Source organism: Vipera ursinii, assembly GCF_947247035.1.
Source record: "Vipera ursinii genome assembly, chromosome: 3".
Classification (NCBI taxonomy): domain Eukaryota; kingdom Metazoa; phylum Chordata; class Lepidosauria; order Squamata; family Viperidae; genus Vipera; species Vipera ursinii.
In genome coordinates, this window is record NC_139516.1 from 152,136,423 (window position 1) to 152,154,960 (window position 18,538).

The following is an 18,538-nucleotide window of genomic DNA, read 5'->3' on the forward strand; positions in this document are numbered from 1 at the left end:
TTCAGATATTTAATCTCAATCTGCAATTTATAGAATTAGACTTTAACAACCCAGAGCAGTCATATACCCTTTTAACAGGCACTTGTCAATAGTCTTCAGTGCAGCATTCAGGAATAGCTAGTGTCACCAAATATCTTTCAAAGGTAGCTCATGTAGAGTTCAGATCCATGTGAAATATATTCTAGGCATATGTCATAACAATCATGTTTCGCATCTCCAGAAAATGAACCTATTTGGTGAGTAAGACTCAGTGGCATAAACACATTTCTGTTGGTCTCTCTGCATCTCTTTTTTAACTTTTGTATTTACACTTTTGATATTTATTGCCCTGTACACCGCCCTGAGTCCTTCAGGAGAAGGGCGGTATAAAAATTTAATAAATAAATAAATAAATAAATAAATAAATAAATAAATAAATAAATAAATAAATAAATAAATCTTCATGTTTATGGGCAAATTCACAAGCACATCCAAACTATGACTCAGGCTCTTTATACAATAGCCATTCTCAACCTGCATTTTATCTATATTTTTAACCTACAATTCTCAACATTTCCTCAAAAAGAGCTGAGAACTGGAGGGCATTTAAGTTGTGAAATAGTTGTTTTAGAGGCAATTTGATTGAAAGCCAGTATGGTATAGTGGTTAAAGCACCTGGATAGAAAGCGGGAGACCATGAGTTCTAATCCCAATTTAGGCATGAAAGCCAACTGGGTGATTTGGGGCCAGTCAGTCTCTGATCCCAAACCACCTCACAGGTGTGTTGCTGTTATGGGGAAAATAGGAGAAAGGTATTTTAGCTGCCTTGAGTTGTTTATAAAGAAATAATAAAGGTAGGATATATATTAAATAAATAAATATAATCCCACTCAGCGCCAAATTGAATGTCTATTACTAATCTGCATTTTGACTTATTTGAAACAGTCCTATATGACTTGGATCAAGCCCTGACTTGTTCATCCTCAGCCAATCTATTACAGTCTCATTTAGAAAATTATTGGATTTTGATAGAAAAGAGAGCAAAAGCTATACATTAGTATAATAGTGCCACTCAACTCCCAAACTCTGGACAACTTCTCCCATAGTTTTGTGTATATTATATGCAAATACTATGCATGGAGAAATTAAACTTTGAAGAGTTCAGACCAACATCCACTATACTGAAAACATACTGAATGTATAAATGTATAAAGAACATACAGTCTACTCCAGGGGTCGGCAACCTCGGCTCTTTTATGACTCGTGGACTTCAATTCCCAGAATTCCTGAGCCAGCATAGCTGGCTCAGGAATTCTGGGAGTTGAAGTCCACGAGTCATAAAAGAGCCGAGGTTGCCGACCCCTGGTCTACTCAAAAATCAGCATGTTATACATTTTTTAAATAGACATCATACATTTAACTGCAAAATGCTGCCATCTAGAGTTTAAATTAGATATGATATACGTGTATCTATGAAAAAAAATTCAACAATTATCACAAAATCTAGAGTTGGAGATAACCTTAGGAGTATGCTCCAACTTCTCAGTGAGGAATCCAGCAGTGCATCTAACAGATAGTCATCCAGTCTGTTTGAAAACCTCTGGAGAAGGCGAACTCATTGCTTCATGTGACAGCTGTACAAACTGACAGCTATATATCAGGAGGCTCTTCTTGATGTCTATCCTGAATCTAATGCCTGTAGCTTTCAACTATTAGTTTTAATATTCAAAATAGTAAAAAAATTTTATTTTGTCATTCACACTTCATTTTGTCCCTCCTTTGGCACCCTTTCTTTAATGATTCTATTGCACTATTTCTTTGATATTAATGTAACTCTTGTCCTGTGGCAAGTTGATCATGGCAAATTGTCCTGTGGCGATTTGGCCGCGATGAATTGGCTGTGAGTTGGCCATGGCGAGTTGTAGTAGACCCTTAAGATTCTAGTAAACTTTAAAGCCCAAGATTGCATAGTATTTGGTTATTTGCCCAACTGCCTTTCTCCAACTGCTTTTGCCCATTCCATAAAATATAATGGGAGTGGTATGTTTGGATACATCACAAAATGTATCTTATAGGACCAAGGAGGTATGCATTTTCTGTTGCTTTGGAACAGCATCTTTTCTGAAGTCCACATGACTCTAACCCTTCCTGTTCTTTAAAGGAGCCCCAAAGGCCTGGCTAGGATGATATGTGAATCTGCCAATTGTAGTAATCAATTTGTATTCTCTTTCTCCCCAGGATGAATGTTCTCTAATTTTAATTTTCTATAAGGCAGCAAGAGAGCTACTCTTGGCCACAGAAATTAAAATCAAAATAAATAAACAAATAACTATAGCATCACATAATCATAACATGTTTTTCATTTAACATTTTGCAATTCCAGTTGGGGGGGGGAAATGAAAGAGATTTCAGTGGAAAAATGCAATGTAGCTACAAAACAAAAAACAGAATAAAGATCTGAAGATGATTCTTAGAATTGCAGAAGATGATTCTTAGAATTTTTCTCCCCAATTCCTTTATCAAAAGTGGGAGGCATCAATATTTTTTTCTGTCTACCAAAATGACATGTTACACATACATATATTTCTGTCATTCCACTGTGTTGCATTTGTGTTTGTGGAGAAGCTCAGAGCAAGCTGCATAAGGGCCCCCGTGGTACATACAACCAAAAGGATAGAGCAGACCTGGGCATTTTATGGCACCTGGCCATATCCGGCCCTGTTCCTGTCTGGCTCGCATGAAGTCAATTGGAAATTAGAAGTCAAATGTAAATAAGAGCGCTGCAGGGGGCAGGAGAAGAAGCCAAGTTAGGTCTGGCTCTGCAGTCAGTGTGTGCTCCTTCAGTCGGTTGACGAGAGAAAGTACTTTTCTGTGCCTGTGCTGTACTCACCCTTTGCCTGGAGCAACCTGAGGCGTTGAGGTGATGGGAGTTTGAGGACATCAAATTGGGTTACATTGATTTGGCCCTCCATAACACTTTCAGTTTCTCATGTAGCCCCCTGGGAAAATTAATGCCCGCCCCCGGGATAGAGGGATAGGTAGGATCGATCGTTTTGTGGTAGTTTCGATCAAACAACATGAACTCCATAGATTTCAAAAATGTTGTAAGGGCTGATGGTTTGGAAAAGGTGTTTTTAATGAACCTTTGCTTTTTGACAGACATTACCCATCCTGATTAAGTGACATGCACAGATATCTTCAAAACTATCCCCAGTAGTCAACCCAAAATCTTCTCAGAAGCTGCCTGGAGTACCCAAATTCCAACAGCTGAGAAGGGCTGAAGACAGAAAGCATTATTGAAAACTAATGGCACATATATTCTGGAAGAGTTTCAGAAGGTAATGAAATTATACTCTTTCAGAACACTTCTGATGAATAATTGCGTACCACTCAGACCGAGTCCAAGTCCTAGTTATTCTGTTCTGTTAGATCTTATTAGCCAGATATTATGTATTATATCTGATGAGTTGGAGAACAATGGTGAAACTGAATAGTTACTTGGAGAAGGCCAAATTGCTAGCCCTAGGCCCCAGGTAAGAATGAGAGTGGTGGGGCCAAGTGCCAGCAATAGGCATGAATCCTTCCTGGAAGCTCAGCCAGATCTGAAGGCCTGAAATACTTATCTAACTACCATCGGCAGCCTTAAGGACATATATTGAGGAAGTTCTATGAGAGGCTGGGCAATCTGGGATAAGAGAAAAGTGTGGAAGAGTTGGTTTCTGTTTGTCTTGATGAGAATAAAGCCTCTGTTAAAGCTTTAAGCAAAAAAAAGACAGAAGTGGAAGTGGGAATGAGAAAGGGATGAGGATGGTTGGTTGGGTGAGGAATGCCAGTCTGAGTGGCACAGATACTTACCACATAATAATAATAATAAGTTGGAAAAGACCTTGGAGGTCATCTAGTCCAACCCCTGCTCAGGCAGGAAACCCTATACCATTTCAGGCAAATGGCTACCCAGTCTCTTCTTAAAAACTTCCAGTGTTGGAGCATTCACCACTTCTGGAGGCAGGTTGTTCCACTGGTTAATTGTTCTGTCAGGAAGTTTCTCCTTAGTTCTAGGTTGCTTCTCTCCTTGACTAGTTTCCATCCATTTAAAATTAATCATAAGCAGATCCTAAATAGCTCAATTTGTAAGGCCCTTAAAAATACTGTAGTTAATTAGTAAACGCCTGCAAGGCCTTGCCAGACAAGTCTTGTCAGACTAACCTTAACTCAAACAGATATAATGTATCTTCATTTCAGTCCACGTGGTTCTTAGTTAGTGACCACTCATACAATGACCATTCAGTTACCATGGTGCTGAACAAGCGTTACTTACAATTGACCCTGAAGTTATAATCAGTGTCTCTCTAGATTGTGATGGTGTTTGGCGGCTGCCTCATGATTACAACTTTGCAGTGTTCCACAGTGACGTGATTGCCATTTGCGACCTTCACTGACAGCTCCTGACAAGCAAAGTCAACAGGGAAGCTGGCAGGAGGTTGCAAATGAGAACCACATGAAATTGGACTGTCACCCCCCAGTCCATGGACTAGTACCAGGCCGCGGCATTCCAGCAACCGTTCTGCACAAACAAGGAAAGCCCCATCCACATGATGCAGGCAGCACACAAAACCACACCCCCTCCGGTCCATGGAAAAACCTCTCTCCACGTAACTGATCCCTGTTGCCCAAAAGGTTGGGGACCTCTGCTGTAACTGCCATACCTAAATGGTGCAGTTATTTGACACTGAGTTTGACAACCACATTACTTAGTAATGGAAATTCCCAGTTACCATCAATAATAGAGGACTATTTGTAAAATACCTGACAAAATGTCCCATAACATTCTCTTTGGCAATTATGTGTGGGCAGAATGGTAGGAAAATTAAGCATCTTGGCTCAAAAATTGGATCAAAGAATGCTCACATCAATGGCTCTTCATGAAACTGAAGAAACTGAGAGATGCCACAGGGCTCAATCCTAGTCCTCTTGTTTTTGGATAAAGAAGCTGAAAGAATGTGTATCAAATCTGCAAATAGCACAACATTGTATGGGATACATTTATAACATGCAAACAAAATTTAAAAGCATCCTGACAGGTTAGAGAAATGTGTTGAAACTAACAGAATGAAATTTAACGAAGTAGAAACTTTTTAACTTAGTAAAAAAAATTAAATACACAGGAACAGAATAGGAGATACCTGGCTGGGTAATAGAAACTATGAAAAAGTTCTTAGAATAATAACCGATTACTGTGATGAGGTCAGGAAGGAGGCAAATGAATCAACATAAATCAGGTTACAAGTCATAGGAAGTAATTCATCTTCAGCATTGAGTCCAATTCTGGCTTCAGTGAAACGGATTCCAAGTAGGAAAACTGTTATAGACGGTGAAAAACTATAACTAAAACCCTGTGAAAGAAACTGGATGAGCTGGATCTAATTAGCCTGAAGAGAAGGAAGACGGGAGAGATGCACAATAGCATTCTTCTGAAACTATGTCAGAAGGTAAATCAAAACATATCTCTAGAGTATGTGCCTAGGAATAATGCATTTACATTACTAGACGTATCTCAAATGAATGTTAGAAAAAAAATACTAAGTACAGCAGTTCCATAGTGGAACTAATTTAAAACATGACAGACTTCCTTCTTCAGTGGATGTGTTTGGGAACCATTTGTTGCTGATGCTTACCGGTAATTTGGATCTCTGCATTGAGAATGAATCAGGGCTTCAAATGGCCTCCTTGAACTTGAAAACATTATGATTCTATAAAGTAGTATCACATTTAGCAGGGAATCATACATATATAACAGGCTTAATAAAGAAGGTGGCAAGGAAATGGACGAAATCTTCATAAGCATATAAAACATACAGGCAGTCCTCGACTCGCGACCATAACTGAGCCTGGCAATTACAGTCATAAGTTATGATGGTTGTAAAGCAGATCATAACCTGACCTACCCAATTTTACAACCTATTTTTGCAGCATTCATTAAGCGAATCTGACAGGCATAAAGTGAATGATGTGATCATTAAGCAAATGGCATGGTTGCTAAGTAAACCTATTGTTCATTATGGGCCAGGTAGATGTTTATGTAAATAAACAATCTAATTTTCTTCTGAAATGTGGTTTTCAAATCAATTGGCAGAGCTTACAATAATATAATATTGTCAATATTATTTATATATAAGCATAAACTAATTATCCTGAAACTAATAATAGCATTGAAAAATCTTGGCACAAGATCTTATCTGATCTAAAATGGATTTGTAAAGTTAAACATATCCAATAAATACCAAGTTGACTGGAGAATGAAACATGATTGCTTTTTTCTACTTATTAATTCAGGATGTCGGTTTAATAAAACAAAAATGGTCTATTCCATTCTTTTTCTTATGATCATAGTGGTTTACAGTATGAATAAGAAACCTTTCTCAGACTAAAGGGTGTCCTTCTGCCCTTTCTTGGGGCTGTAGGATCATAGTCAGGGCTTTTTTTCCTCATAGAACGCTCAGAACAGAGTTCCGGCACCTTTTTTGGATGGAACCTTGTAGGTTAGGCAAGGCAGGTTGTATGACATGTGTGAGTTCCGGCACCTTTTTCTTTTACAAAAAAAGCACTGATCATAGACACTATGACAACACTAGAATGGAGAGTGCTGACATTTTTAGCCCAATTTATTTATGTTATGGCTGATGTTCCTGGGGTTATATATCATTAAACCCCCAATTGTAAAAAGTCAGCTGGATTCTTTTTTTGTTACGTTTTTCAAGCTTTTCAAGAAGCATACTCTCTGCAAGTTTCCAATCATTTCACATCCTGCCCAAACCTAAAAATATATACATGTAAAAAATAGGCTGAAAATTTTAGTTCCACCCAATCTGAGAATAGATCTCTGAGCTGAAATGTCAGCATAGGGCCAAACGTCACAAATTGCCCATTCCAGGTCTTACCTATTCTATACAACAAATGTTCCCAATCAACAATATTTACATGTAGACAAATAAAAATATTTGCAATTTCAGCTAAATTTTGAGTGTCTTTGAAAACCAGGAAAAGTAAAACAAACAAAAAAACACACACCAAGATAATACTGCAGATTCCTGAGCTAGAAAATATCAAAATTTCAATTTGTTTTTATACCCTTATTTATTTAAGCAATTTATAGTCTGACTCAAATCAAACTTAGAAATCCTTGAATATATGGATAAATATGCATAAGAGAATAGTTGTACAGTATACTATGACAGCAATTAGCAGAATTATTAGAGATACATTCCACATTTTTCTCACAATCCTTGCTAATGGTCACTCTTAATCGGCTCAATAAGGCTAACTTTGGAGCAGTAATGTGTAGGAATGAACTGTGTTATATTATAAAAGAATGAAACATAAATTCACCTTCGTCTGTTCATTCGGGATTCTATTTACCTATTCTTTTATAGCAGACATGTCAAGCCTTGGTGGAGCAGTGGGCTAATGCCTCCTTAAGTAACACCAGCTGCCTGCAATTAGTGCAGGTTCGAGTCCCACCAGGCTCAAGGTTGACTCAGCCTTCCATCCTTCCAAGGTAGGTAAAATGAGGACCCATATTGTTGGGGGCAATTAAGCTGACTTTGTAATAATGCCGCTTGGGGGTGTGTGAAAGCCCTAATAAGCAGGCATATACATAGAATGAAGGCTACTGCTAAGCTTGTAAGCCGCCCTGAGTCTTCGGAGAAGGGCGGGATATAAATGGAATTAAAATAAAATAAATAATAAAATAAACACAAGGCCCGGGGCCCGGATCCGGCCTACAAAGTGGTTTCATGTGGCCCGCAAAGCCTTCCTGTAAACAGTGAGGGAATGGCCCCCACTGCCTTGGCCCTGACCCAGAGACCCTCCTTCTGCCAGAGACCCTCAGATCTGTCCCACTCCTGCCCGGGCCCCTATACGCACCCTTGATGCAAACGATGTAGAGCTGGCCACGCCCACCCAGTAGGCCATACGCACTCTAGCCACGCCCACCCAGTAGGCCACGCCCATCCAGGCCATACCCACCCGGCCCCCTGAGGGCAACCGCAATGCTGATGCGGCCCTCAATGAATTTGAGTTTGACACCCCTGTTTTATAGAGTGATCATTTAACAGGTGCAGATAAATGTGAAATTAATTCAAAGGCAAGGATACACACAATACATAGCTGGTCATTTAACTATAGATATCCTTAATTATGTTTTTTTCACACTTTCAGAAAATTCACAAATGTCAAGTGAATTTAAAAAATGCTGGATCAAAACAGGATTAAAATTCCAACAGCTGGTTGAAACAATGCACTACTGTCTGTTGAAATATTTATATTCTTCATTCCTCTTCAGCTAGCTAGAAGCAAATGTTTTACATAAGGGATATTTAACTTCAAACTTTCTAATGTTAGTACTTTCCAACAAGGTAGTCCTCGCTTAGTGTTTTTTTGTTCAGCAATCACTCAAAGTTACAACAGTGCTAAATGAATGGTAGTTATGGCTAATCCTTGACATTATGGCTATTGCAGCCATCCCCATGATCAGCAGATTAAAATTCAGGTGCTTGGCAGGCATCCACCTTTACATCCACAATGTGTGCTTCAACTCGCCCTTCTGATCTCCCCAAAGGCCAGCAGCTGTCTTGACCAGGTGTACCTCATCAATAATGGAAGGAAGAAGATGGTGAAGGTCAGTGGGGGTGGTGGAGGGTTGCAAGAGTAAGTGGTGGCAATGGTGTGCTGGGTGGCCAAAAAGACAAATGTATGAGCGGGTATATAGTTGGGGGGAGTTCAAGTGCAGGTGAGCAAAGCAGAGGAGGAGAAGTATGACCTAATCTAATGACAAGATCCTGGACTACTGGAATTGCTATTGCTAAATGATGTAGCCATGTGATGTTTTGCCTAAGATCTGCATAGTTGAAGTGACAGAAATTCTGTCCCAATTAGGGTCATTAAGCAAGGGCTACCTGTATAGGATTGTTAGAAATGAGTACATAACTGAAATACTAATATTTTTAGATTTCAGGAGCATCATAATTAAAAGTTTCAATGCAAACAGATTTGAAAAGTTACTGAAAAATAGCCTAACAATTATGGAATAACTATTAAGGCAGAGTACTACTTACCTGCAATAGTATGTGCATAAAGCCGGCTCCCAAATGTGAAAACGTGTAGCTCATACAACTTGGCAATTTTTTCTAGGAATTCCTTACAATGAGGTCGCAATCGGGTGTGGAGCATAGGTTCACCTCGACCTAACTGATAATGAAATATTCCCTAAGGGAGAGAAAGATCCACAGTTAAGACCTTAAGACATTATGTCATACATATGGATAGGATATATGAATAATGAGGAAAAAATCTGCATGCTCCAAAAGAAAAACATGGCTGGATTTCAAAAAAATTAGGATCTGGTAGTCAGGCTCAATAGACAAATCACAGTATGACATTCCCTCTCCCTGCCCCCCCATAGAAGTTACTACACTACTATAGAAAACTATAGTATTCTACTACTATGCAAAGTTCAACAGTCAAGCATCAAATGAGTAATAAAACTGTTTAGAAGAAAATAGCAACTTATTTGAACATTTAATGTAATTTATATAACACTATATATTGGGACCAAACTTTGGTACACTCTGTATACATAAATAATTAATATGCCATATCTATATATTTGTCTATCCATCTATCATAATCATTTAAAAAATACTTCATACAAATCAGTTTCACTTTAAAATATTTAAAAATATTTTTATGCTTATTAAAAAGGACAGTAATTAATAAAATTGCTTTACTCTGTTAGACATCTGTGGACAGTGTTGTTCTGTGGTATGAATCAATGTCTGATCCAAATCGACCATTAGCACCAGTTTACGATTTCGGCGTAGCCTTTCCTGATCTTCTCTTCCCAACTGTTCAGCTTGCTAAAAGAAAAATATATATTAAATGCAAACACCATAGGTTCAAAAGAAGAGAAATATATTTCTTTGTCAATTGTAATGAGGAGTAATGACAGTACTGTAGCAGTGTTTCAGGTTCAAGCTTTAAATCTTACCTACTTATTCAAAATAGATTAGACTAACATTTCTAATTATGAAATTTTCTAGCTACATTGGTTTATTTTTATTCTATGTAGCAGATGCATGTGAAGAAATGGAACAGAATGTTTTCCTACATAACTGTTTTGTACTGTGAGAAAGAGTGGTGTACAACTAAATTCTGCTTATTTGTTAATGCTATTATACATTAGGATGCATAAATGCATAAATAATTGGTCATACTACGTATAATATTTCATTTAAATACAAAAAATAATTATCATCCTAAAATCTTGTCTTGACAGGTTATATACAGAATATAGTTAAGCATAAGTTTTTTATTACCATTTCTGAAAACATATGCTGGGGATGGATACTATATTCCAAATCTAGTATATTAAGCTGAATGTGTAAAGTATAATGTAACATCTCAGAGATAAGTCCCATAATTATGTCCCACCACAAACAATGCGAAGAGATAGGATCAGATATTAGTGTATTTTTTTCAAAAGGAAACATACATATAATAAGCATGGGTAACAGACAATACAGCAGAAGGCCATCTTCATGTTTTTGGAATTTGAGATGATTTATATCCCATCTTTCCATTTAATAGTGACATTTTAAATAAGCAACTGTTTCATCTTCAAAAGCTGATTTTTTTAAAATAGCTCAGCAAAGGGTTTCTTTCCATTTAGAATTGCTTTCAATTTCAATACTGGCTAAGATGGACGCCGTATGCATTTACGAAGAAATATCTCTAATGAAATTTGCTGAACTCTGGAATTCTCCCCAAAACAAAAAGAGTAGCAGTATACTTGCCTCTGAGCTAACCATCAATTCTGGGACACTATGAACCATTGATACAGTTGCTGTGGAAACCGGCATGTTTTGCTTTCCATTTTTGCTTTGTAACCTAATAATTGAGAGAAAGGGAACAAAGAATATTAAATGAATTGATAAACTGTCAAAAGGTAAAGGGCCAACCAACTTACTGTGGTATGAATTTTCACAACCATTTCATACAATATATGTGTCAAGTAGTCCTCAGTGGACACAAGTAAACACTGTGCTTAATTGCCAGGTAGGTAACATCATACCCCCAAGAAACTGTAAGTTCCAGTCCTGCCTTAAGCATGAAATCCGGTTGGGTAACTTTGGGCCAGTCACGCTCTTCCAGCCCAACTCACTTCACGGGGCTGTTGTGGGGAAAACAGGAGGAGGAATGAATATTAGGAATGTTCACTACCTTGACTTATTTATAAAAACAATAAAGGCAAGATTTTTTAAAAAACGTAAAAAAAAATTACCATATTTTGAGAACCTGAGAAACAGCATACTTCAAGTGCTCAAGATGGATTCAAAGAGCGGGCAATAGTTAAAAAAACACAAGATCTTTTCTAAAATGGGATTTCTGATTTTTTTTAATGTATTATACAACTTCTAAAATCCATTTTGGACAGTCTCATTAAAGATCCAGATTTGGACTGCAAATGTCATATGCTTCAGGGGGGACTTGAGGTGCTACTGGGAGAAATGGCATCAATTCCACTGCTGCCTCCCCAGCTTCCCCTTTGATTTGCTCTCCACTAGCCCTCAATAAGGAAGAGGAGGTGTCCATATTTCCCCCTCTCTTTAAGGAGAAAGGACATAGGATACTAAACCTCTGGTTTAGTTTTAATCCAATGTTTTTGTGATTAGCTTACTTTGCAGGGAGTGCAAAAATGAAGGGCAAGAACACTCTTCTACGAATTGAATACTGAAATATAAATACATTTACTGTATATGGGAATGTGGGTGGGCATGGTAGTGTCTCGGTAAAAAGTAAATGTGATTAATCTAGTTCTATACTGTTATATTCATACAAGCAATTAAATTACATTCCATATTATGACTATTTTTAGTTTTTACACAATATACTAGGGTTTTATGTACAAGTAGTCCTCAAGTTACGACCACAATTGAGCCTAAAATTTCTATTGCTGAGACATTTGTTAAGTGAATTTAGAACCTTTCTTGCCACAGTTGTTAAGTGAATCATTGCAGCTGTTAATAACAAATTTGTTAAGTGAATCTGGCTTCCCCATCAGAATGTTGCAAAAAGTGACCCCCATGACCCCAGGATACTGTAACCGTCATAAATATGAGTCAGTTGCCAAGCATCCGAATTTTGGTCACGTGACTGTGGGGATGCTGCAATGGTCGTAAATGTGAAAATGGTCAGAAGTCACTTTTTTCAGTGGTGTTGTAACTTTGGTCACTAAATAAGCTGTTCTGAGTCAAGGACTACCTGTACCAATTTTTAGATCCCCACTGGATTTTGTATTACACATCATCTTCAAATTATTACATTCACTTAGCAATTGCATTATTAACTTAACAACTGCAATGATTCATTTAACAACTGTGGCAAGAAAGGTTGTAAAATAGGGCAAAACTCACTTAACAAATATCTCACTTAGCAACAGAAATTTGGGGCTCAATTGTGGTTGTAAGTCAAGGACTATCTGTAATCCTCAATTTTAGACCTATATAGTTAAGAGAAATCCAGCTCCACACAATAGTACTTACTGTGTTAAATCTTGACCACATTCTGCACACAAACCTTTCATAACAACAGGATGGCTACATGCTTCTAGCCTTAGCAGTATACCTCTGAAAAGCAATAAAAAATCTGATTTAAGGAAAAAATGGGTTATGTAAATTATACACAATCTCTGTAAATAGCACACTAAATACATAATGTATATTATTTATGTTTACGTGCTATCTTAATTTATAAAAGAAATATTTCTTTAATTTTTCAACCAACAAAATGTAATTTTTCAAACAAGGGACCTCTGTGGCTCATTCTGAGTAAGGAACAGCTATGAACAGCTTCAATAAATAATATTCTTACTATATTCTTTATTTTTCCTATATATAGACTCTATTATAAATTTAACAGAGCATATGCAATTGCATATGTGATTACTGATCTTCAATATTTAGAAGGTTTTTAAACATGTCTTCATAATATTCAGCCTATTTTGGTATATGAACTTCGCTGTAATGAGTATTAAAAATCCACTGTCATAAAAATATGTTGAAGAAAATGTTGGTTAAAGCTTCACTAGCTTTTTGATGATTTTATGTTCCCCCTCCCTTAGCTCAAAGTGATGTATAAGGAATGATCGGTCAACATTTCTTTACAGTATTTCCAGAGAGGATACTTGCTAATTACTAAATTACATGGATCCAAGATCTACAAAACCTGTCTTAGATTCTTAGGGCCAGCTTGCAGATTTCCTTCAAATATCTGGTGAGTACTGATGTTCCATAAACATAAACTAAGAGATGCTGGAATAAGGTAGACATCAGCTGGACTTCATTATTGATCTCATAACAAGCTAACATTACTTGTGCACAACTATGAACCAAAGGGTATATGAGAATTTCACAGGACTAATAGAGTCAACAGTGCCACAACTCTCTGTGACGATTTTTTTTTACAAACTAGTGTTATAAATCTGATCAAGTAATTAAACTGCCACAATACAGTGGCACAAAACCATATAGTGGGGAAAACAAATATATCACATATTATACAATAATATGACATAGTCTCACCCCAGCATACAAGATTCCAATGGTTGGGGGGGATGTTGTTTTTTTTATAAATAGTTATCAGCATTTTTTATTACATACAATATCCTAAGGGCCAATGTGTTTATTTTATGACCTCTTTATAGATAGCATTTTAATATCAAATTATGGCTGATCTGCAAATACACTTTTATATTATAAATATGAAATACCCCAAGCTCTGTTTATAACTTCCAACATTAAGTATTTTTTTAAAGAACTACCAAAATCCTGAGAATTGTTTGTGCTACATCTTGTGAGAGGATTTAATTATTTATCAAATTTATATATCACTTCAATCTAATGGTCACTGGTTACATTAGAAATCTGTAATGATTTATAGAAATTCTGGGGAAAATTCCAAATATAGAAAAAGGTGGCTGATACTTGCTCCAACATCATTAATATCATGGGAGAATAAAGCTGAATTTCCTTCACTTCTAATGTGCTGTTTACACAATTATCCCAAGTAAAGAAAAAATATTTCAGTTTTATATTTCTTCATAATGTGGCTCTTCATATATTTATATAGTGCTTAAAAGACTCCTGTCAAAAATGTCCCTGGAAGCAAAATACCCACAATATTTCAATTGTTTTACTAGAACAAATAGAAAAAAATACAATCTGAAAACTATGGGAAAAACTCGTTCCCATTGTTTCATGTGAAAGGGAGTTATACTTGTATTGGTTTGAAAGAAGAGTATAGTGTCAGTATGATCCAAAACTTTGCTTTATTCAGAATCTGGATTGCATATAAAGTTGTATTTCTACTGAAGCCAATATGAGTTCATTTTATTTTTCATTTTATTTTTCTTCAGCTCTCCTGCTGAATACATAAAGAATGTGAAGAGGAAGGGATGGCGCTGCTAATATAGGCCCATTCTCTCCCCACTTTGAGACCCTGAAATATTCAAACAAATGCCTAGTCTCTTTAAGCCATTAAATGAAACTGCAAGAAAGTAAATATCCAAGAGTATGCCAGTCATATTCAATAAAACTACCAGCATTTAATTAATCTAGGTGTAACAGTCAAAGCTAATACTATAATTCAGTAGTATGACACACTAAAGGTAAACAAGATTAAAGTAAACTTAGACAAGATTTAACAAGAACTCATGGTTGAACAGGAGTCCTGCTGTAACTGTTCCTATTTTATAACAAACATCTGTCCCCAACTCCAGTAAATAACACCTTCCTCAATTAAAACAAAGGTAAAAGGACTAGTGTTTCCTGGTAATTTTCACAGCTTATTAGTAAGGTAGGTAGCAAGAAAATTATTGCAGTATCTTTCATTAAAAAGTAGCCAAGGAAACCATACATGCCCGTCCACAAAATATCAAGAATCAAGGTTTTAAGACGTAATTCTGGAAGGCAAGGGTAACGGGGAAAGCTATCATTCTGCAGCAATCTACCTCTTTTTTCAAATGGACAAAAAAAGGGGAAAAAAGCTATTGAAACTAATTTCTGCTGTTTGGAGCTCCTTGGATTTCAGACCGTCAAATGATCTATTCCTATCCACTTTAGTTACTATACTAGAGATGCTGTTTGTAAGTAGGGAGCTGTAATCAATCAAATGACATTTGGCAACTTCTGGATGCAATCGTATTCCATATTAACAACCAGACTGTACTCAGGAATACTTTTCATTCAGGTTTTGATTATGAGTATGCAATGTAAAAAAAAAGTGTGTATGTAACATATATAAATAAAATTAAATAAATAAATACACCGCCCTGAGTCCTTCGGGAGAAGGGCGGTATATAAATAAAATTAAATAAATAAATACACCGCCCTGAGTCCTTCGGGAGAAGGGCGGTATATAAATAAAATTAAATAAATAAATAAATAAATAAACATATTTATCTTTGCTTTAAGATTACTGAAATACACTTCCTGTGGACTTTTTTCTAGACTATGACAGTTGGTTTAGTCTGTGGTTAAGGCACCCAGCTAGAAACCAGGAGTGAGTGAGTTCTAGTCCCACTTTAGGCATAAAAGCTGGCTAGGTGACTTTGGACCAGTCAACCCCTCTCAGCCCATGATGTCAGGCTTAGGTGACAAGCTGGTCGGTCAATTCCTGTCACAACCAGTGGATCAACAAGACCCTGCACTTGAAGGATAGATATCAAACTTCCTGTTCCGTTTTCTAGTTTCTTTCTAGGTATAATTCAAAACTAAATAAAATACTCATTTTGTGTTTTACAGAGTTCCAAACTATACACAGAGGTTTATGAATAATATTCTTTCTCATAAAGTTATATTTAATGAAATGAATTTTCTGCACTGGAAGCGTCTTCTTTTGAAGATAATTTTTCCATTAAATAATGCCTTCTCACTGAAAGGTCAGTATAAATTAAAGTCAACACATTCTAGTCATTTTTAAAATCCAGGTTTTTTTTGCAAAACTGTTTATGTGCAATGTATTTGTTAGCTATATTCTTTCATCTTTCTCTCTGAATATGTCTGAGTAATTGATTTCTGAGAATAGCGTTATTTGGCGTTGCAAATGAATGTAGTAAATAAATAAAAATTGGTATGGCCCCATTAGTGATCACCTCTCTAGGCAACAAAATACAGTATCTACCATTTCTAGTGAAATATTCCACACTGTCCAACGTTCTCCTCATCTGAAACCACTGGATCTAGAAAGCAGTTGCGCAACTTAACAGAACTTACATTATCTGACAATCTGAAAATCTTTGAAATATATTCTAATCTCTAGTTAGCCAGTGTAATTATTTCCAAGTCTTTCGATTTAATCAGATGGGACATAAAAACATTAACTTAAAACATTAGTCAGAGAGGATCGCAGGCTACCCTCGCGAAAAAGATTTAAGAAAACACGGACCCGCCTCAAATGCCAACAAACATCCATTCTTCTGACCTAGTATTCAATTTACCTGCAAGTGATTTGCCACTGTTAATAGGCTTCTTTTTCTCATCTCACTTTATACACGCAGGGGTCTTCAAACTTGGCCCTTTTATGACTTGTGGACTTCAACTCCCAGAATTCCTCAGCCAGCAAAGCTGGCTGAGGAATTCTGGGAGTTGAAGTCCACAAGTCATAAAAGGGCCAAGTTTGAAGACCCCTTGTTATACAGGTACAGAAATGAAACTGAATGAAAGCTCAGAGCCATCAGTGATACGCAATCAAAATGCAAACACCAGGAAATCGATCAACCAGGCAGGGGGGGGGGGGGTTTGAGTCCCCCGATCTGACTTTCATCTTTCTGAACTCTTCTTACCTTTGGTTTCATTATTCACTCCTCCCACTTCTTCCCTTAAAAGGGGAGGGGGGGGGGAAATCCAAGGGACTTAAGAAATCCAATTTCATCGAAGAAGATGCAGACTGCGGCTTTTTCCTTGGGCTGCCCGCAGGATTTCCCCCCCCCCCAGACAGACACACACACACACACACACACACGCACACACACAAACGCTTCACGCGCTTATAATAGAGGCAGGCTTCTGATCCAGGTCACAGACCTTGCTGGGAACCCGTCGCCGGAAACCTAAGCCTGCAAAAGTCAGGGTCCCCCCCCCACAAATCCCCATCCCGTTTCCAAAGGCGGTGCCGGATTGTGACTGGGGAAGGAAGGAAGGAAGGAAGGAAGGAAGGAAGGAAGGAAGGAAGGAAGGAAGGAAGGAAGGAAGGAAGGAAGGAAGGAAGGAAGGAAAAGGAGCGGGGCTTCGGCTGTCACCGGCGCCGCAGCGCTAGAGCAGCGTTTCCCAACCTTAGGAACTTGAAGATGCGTGGACTTCAACTCCCAGAATTCCCCAGCCAGCTGGCTGGGGAATTCTGGGAGTTGAAGTCCACGCATCTTCAAGTTCCTAAGGTTGGGAAACGCTGCGCTAGAGGGCGGGGAAGGGACGGCCTGCCCCTCGCGCGCTTTTCCGAAGCTCCCCTCATCTTTCACCGCGCTTTAGGGACAAGCAGAGCCAGCGGGGCTCCCTAGCCCCGCTGCTGCTGCCGTCGCCGCCATCTCTCTCTCTAGGACAGGGGTCGGCAACCTCGGCTCTTTTATGACTCGTGGACTTCAACTCCCAGAATTCCTGAGCCAGCATAGCTGGCTCAGGAATTCTGGGAGTTGAAGTCCACGAGTCATAAAAGAGCCGAGGTTGCCGACCCCTGCTCTAGGAAGACCCCGAAAGCCGAAACCGAAGGGCTTCGAGTTCCACGGATCAGAGGCGGCGACCGCCCCCCCCCCACACACACACATCCCGGCGCCCGGCCCACCCGCTCAGCTCGTCCTCCTTTCCTTACCCCGACGGAATGACTTGTCCCGGTTGGGCGCGCAGCTCTCGCACGATTCCCGGGCGCTCGGCTTTGACCTTCCGCTCGGCCGGCCGCTGCGGGCCGGGCTCGATAGGCGACTCGCCCGGGCGCGCCGGGACCTGGATAGGCGCGCAGACGGCCAGCACCGAGCCGATCTTCACGGCCGCTCCGGTCGCCACTTTCCATTCGAGCAGCCGCAGCGGCTGCGGACCGGGAACTAGTATTTCTGTCATTTCAGACGCGTCGGCGTCGGCGGAGTCTCCGCAGACCGAGGCGGTTGCCCCCGGTTCCTCCATGGCCTCGGGCACTGGGGCTTCGTCCCAGGCCGGGCCCGTCCAAGGGCAGGTCGCTATGGCAACGGCGGCGCCTCTATCGGTTGAATTGAAAGAATCGAACGCAAAACGTTATCTTTGACCCTCCCCCACACCCAACTACCACCTTCAGGGGAAAAAAAAATAACAACAAGAAGTAGTCACGAGCAGCGCCAAACGAGCGCGAGGTCAATATTCCCGTGCGCAGGCGCGAGACAGCCTTTTCTCGCGCCCGGACCAACTTAAAGGGGCAGACGCTAAATTCGAGCAAGCTTTCATCGAACAGGCTCTTGTTTCCTTCCCAACTCTGACGTAAGCCG

General features: G+C 38.8%; 1 protein-coding gene across 3 annotated transcripts in view; it reads right to left on the reverse strand.

Moving 5' to 3' along the window:
• CTDP1 (CTD phosphatase subunit 1) overlaps positions 1–18,338 on the reverse strand; it is a 41,097-nt gene extending 22,759 nt beyond the window's left edge. For 2 of the 3 annotated variants that reach the window (XM_083358925.1, XM_083358926.1), the window contains exons 1-5: positions 17,896–18,338; positions 12,579–12,662; positions 10,830–10,923; positions 9,765–9,893; positions 9,093–9,243 (exon numbers count right to left, since the gene is read on the reverse strand). In XM_083358925.1, the coding sequence (XP_083215051.1) occupies positions 9,093–9,243; positions 9,765–9,893; positions 10,830–10,923; positions 12,579–12,662; positions 17,896–18,203 (766 nt within the window). In that variant the 5' untranslated portion in view covers positions 18,204–18,338. The remainder of the gene's footprint in view (positions 1–9,092; positions 9,244–9,764; positions 9,894–10,829; positions 10,924–12,578; positions 12,663–17,895) is intronic. The other variant, XM_083358924.1, reaches the window with a different exon arrangement.
• Positions 18,339–18,538: the final 200 nt, after the last annotated feature.